A 3,794-nucleotide genomic window follows, 5' to 3' on the forward strand; every position below is an offset into this window, starting at 1 on the left:
GTGTGTTCTTTTATTTCATCCGTATTTTAATCAATGACTGGTTCTTTAGTGCAATGAGAGATTTTGCTACATTCATATTTAAACGTTGGAAGTCACAACAGAGTGGTGTGTCATCATAATGTAGTGCTCATGTAATATTAACCCAATTAAAATACTCTTCTCAGCAGACTTAGAACTGAGCCCATCTTGGCTTGTGGTGATGTTGCCTTTATTTAATATGTCATTAAAAAATGCCTCAAACACCATGTCACATGACTTATCAACACGCCACTGAGAATCTTTGAACCGTGGGTGGCAATCTGTGCACGTTTATGAGCATCTATTTTTGGAAATATAAAATATATGGGATATTTTAACTGTTTTCTATCAATTTTCTCACTATTCTCACACTCTCACACTTTTGTTCAGGCTCCACAAATAACCTGCCCAGGTCATCTGTACACTTGATGCAAAAAGCTATCAAACCAGCTAACAGATCACAATTGATGAAGAACTAGATACAATTATCACAGAAAAAGCATCAAGTGTTTAATGCTGAGGAAACCGGCCACTCCATTCCATCAAGCCATCAATGACCATCACAAAGGTAAATAAAATGACTTTATTGTACAGTACAGTTTATTTCTTTAATCATAGTTCTATAGCACATTTATTATACATAAAATAAGGTATATTTTGTGTAGTTTAAAGGCTTAGAAAATTAGAAAGTAGAAAATTATGTTTTATGGGGACCTGGGAACGGATTATTCTCATTTTAATGGCTACCTATGGGAAATTAATTTTCGGGATACACACTTTTCGCCTTACACACTCTGTCTGGGAACCAATTAAATTCGCGAGCCAAGGTCCCACTGTACTTCCTCTTTCTTCCAGATTCTGTGTAAGTGGTCTGAATAACGATCTGAAGTGGGACGAGTGGCAACAGAAATAATATTCATTTATTTTTTTATTTGTTTTTCATTCAGCAGATGCAAATAAATTGCTTCATAAGCATCAGAAGGATCCAAACAATGGTGGTGAGTGTTTAAAAAAATACAACCAACATTCCATCTTGGAAAAAGAAATACAACAAGACAACGCCAACAATAGTTCCTCAATCCTTACTAGTAAATGTAGCCCCGTATTTTTTAAATTGGTGGTTACTTCAGAAATTGTCTTCTTTTTAATTGACACATTGTGTATTTCAGAATTATTCTAATTCTAGAGACTGGGTGTTCCTTTGTTGGTGCTGCACTCAACTGCTGCATTTACAATATCTTACTTTTCACCACGGCACATTATTACCACTCTCATAATTCTTAAATTCACCTTTACTGACATGAAGATGCACTGGACCCCAAGCTTAAAAAAGCCGTTGAATAAAATGGTGGACTGCCCTCATATATCAAAATTGCTGCTTAACCTTGATTTAACCCGATATTAATCAGAAAAGATGAGAAGCCTTTCGCTTGCTCTTCATTTCTACCTTGAAATTAAAAATGACAAAAACAGAATGACCCACCCTTGTTCTCATTGGCTCGAAAAGTGAACTAGCGTGTGCTCCCTCTGAGAAGCCAGTATGCTTTAAATAAGGTAAGGAAACTGTAGTTGCAGATGCTAAGAGATAAAATGAGTGCCTTTTATAGAGAAGCCTGTTTTGAAATCTAGTTCATTCTCTCCAATTAGCTGCTACAGTATATAATTGAGCTCCCCATTCTGTTTGGTGGAAATGGTCCCGTTTCCTCATCTCACATATGCCAAATACAAATGAACCTCATAATGTCAACTGGCGGTCGACCAGTGGTTAGTCCTATTCTTTCCCCTACAAAATAACCAACATTGAATTAAACTGCCATATCAGACTTTATTGGCTACTTCGGCAGTAAACACCCAGATATGTCGTATTCTTTTGTGATGTCTCATGCAACATGGGAGACATTTTTTCCCACAACAAACCTTTGAATGATGTCTTTTGGAGCCTCCAACTGGAGGTATCAGGTTTATATAAAGAATATTATATAAAAGAAAGAATAGACTGGCAGATAGATCCTACAAAATCATCACTTCATCATTGAGTGTAAAAATGATCTTGTTTTATTTTTGCAGCACAGGTTAATGAAAGATCTGCCGAATTTGACTTGAAAACAGAATACGCACTTAGTTAACTGGTCCAATGACATTGAAATGGCGCGATGCAGACCCTCTTCTCGCAGAACGACAGTACTTTCTGAAAAAGTCATATAGAAAACACACTTCTGCCATCATTTGAACAGTTATTTTCACATTAACTGGAGTGCCTCCGTTTTTACTCTTAAGCCCTCGACTACTACGACTCAAGCAAAACAATAAGACACCACATCACACATTAGAATGCAACAGCCAATTCAAAAATATATACTCTTGTTTTTTTTTCTCCCGCACCATTGGAAAAATACACAATCAACCAAATTCACAGGAGGAAAGGGTTTCAACAAAAATCACAAGATCTACATTGCAACATGACACACTTGCAGATGCTGGCTAACCCACTTGTGTGTGCATCAGTATTCCGTTTGATCAGATGACCTAAAAAAAAGTGTAAAACGTTGTGCCCTGCCAGCATCTCGAGGGTCCTGAAAAACATCTTGTCACGTGTGCTCGCATGTCGTCACCTCGGGCAGGGGTGTCTGTTCCTGGATAACGGCTTGGGGAGGGGTAGGGGTGGGGCGGGCATTGGCCAGTGAGTTTTTCTGCAGCTCAACTCCAAAAGCTGGGGGGGCACTTTGCAACTGTCTCCTGTACTGGACAAAGCTGCAGGTCTTTAGGATGATAGCCAGTACGTTCTTCCCTATTAGGATCCCAGACACCCTCACATCCCGGTACAAAATCATGTTGCCACCACGGATAAAGAGTGTGATAACGTTGATGGTCACTAAGCTTAGGATTGGGTACAGAAGCATCTTATGGGGCACAATGTTGATACCTTGCAGGTTGATTTCACTCAAAGACACGCAGGGTAGCACGAGGAGGAGGATGTAGCAATAAAAAAACATCAAGCCCTCCGCCCACAAAGGAAGGCCCTTCTTCTGGGGCTCCCACAGGTTGGCCTGAATGTCTAGAATGTCAAGCAAGTCCACCACCACCCAGAAGAGACGATTGCGGATTTCCTCGCGCTTCTTGAAGGCACGCACATACTCCATGTGATCAATAGCCACCAGGACCACAAAAACCACTGGAATGCAGATGGAGAGCAGCAACGTTAATGCCTTCCTAGCAAGAGCGTCCAGGCTTTTCCTGTCAGCCTTATAATTCTGATACACAAAGTAGACCTTGATCTCCAGCACAAAGATGTAGAGGAACCAAAGGATCATGGCATACCCTCGTTTGGCCGTGCGCACTTCGGCCCCCACCCAAACGGCCACGTAGCGCAAGACAATCAGAAAGCAGATGTCTCCCACCATGACCATGATGCAGATGCCAATCTTGCGTGGGCCGTGGTTCTGCTCCACCAGGTAGGCATCGATCAACGCCATGCTGCTCATGATGAGGATGGTGGACAGGCACACATGTGGCTTGTTGGTGGGAGGTGGGGGTACCATCCTTGCTCACTTGAGAGGAAGAGTAGTCGGAGCTGTGTCCTGAAAAGGTGTGCCCTCAATATGCAGTCTTCGCCAAAGTGGCCTCTGCTTTTGCCAGAATCCCAGAAACGAGCCTTGTGAATTTCAACTCAGTCAGTCTTTCCTTACGTCCAAGGTAGACAGAACCCTTCATTTAGAGAATCACTCTCGACCAAGGTGCCAGCAAGTTAATGGATGGCGGCATGTCTCATTCTCATT

General features: G+C 41.5%; 1 protein-coding gene across 1 annotated transcript in view; it reads right to left on the reverse strand.

The window, feature by feature from the left end:
- Window positions 1-992: 992 nt before the first annotated feature.
- The window catches only part of LOC148889536 (transmembrane protein 121), a 3,738-nt gene continuing 936 nt past the window's right edge, over window positions 993-3,794 (reverse strand). Inside the window, exon 2 of the mRNA XM_089011959.1 lies at window positions 993-3,794. This exon is cut by the window's right edge and continues 2 nt beyond it. Coding sequence (XP_088868085.1) covers window positions 2,607-3,557 — 951 coding nt within the window. The 5' untranslated portion in view covers window positions 3,558-3,794 and the 3' untranslated portion in view covers window positions 993-2,606.

This window comes from Hippocampus bargibanti, linkage group LG13 (assembly GCF_051943395.1).
Source record: "Hippocampus bargibanti isolate YZ-2025 linkage group LG13, ASM5194339v1, whole genome shotgun sequence".
Taxonomy (NCBI): Eukaryota; Metazoa; Chordata; class Actinopteri; order Syngnathiformes; family Syngnathidae; genus Hippocampus; species Hippocampus bargibanti.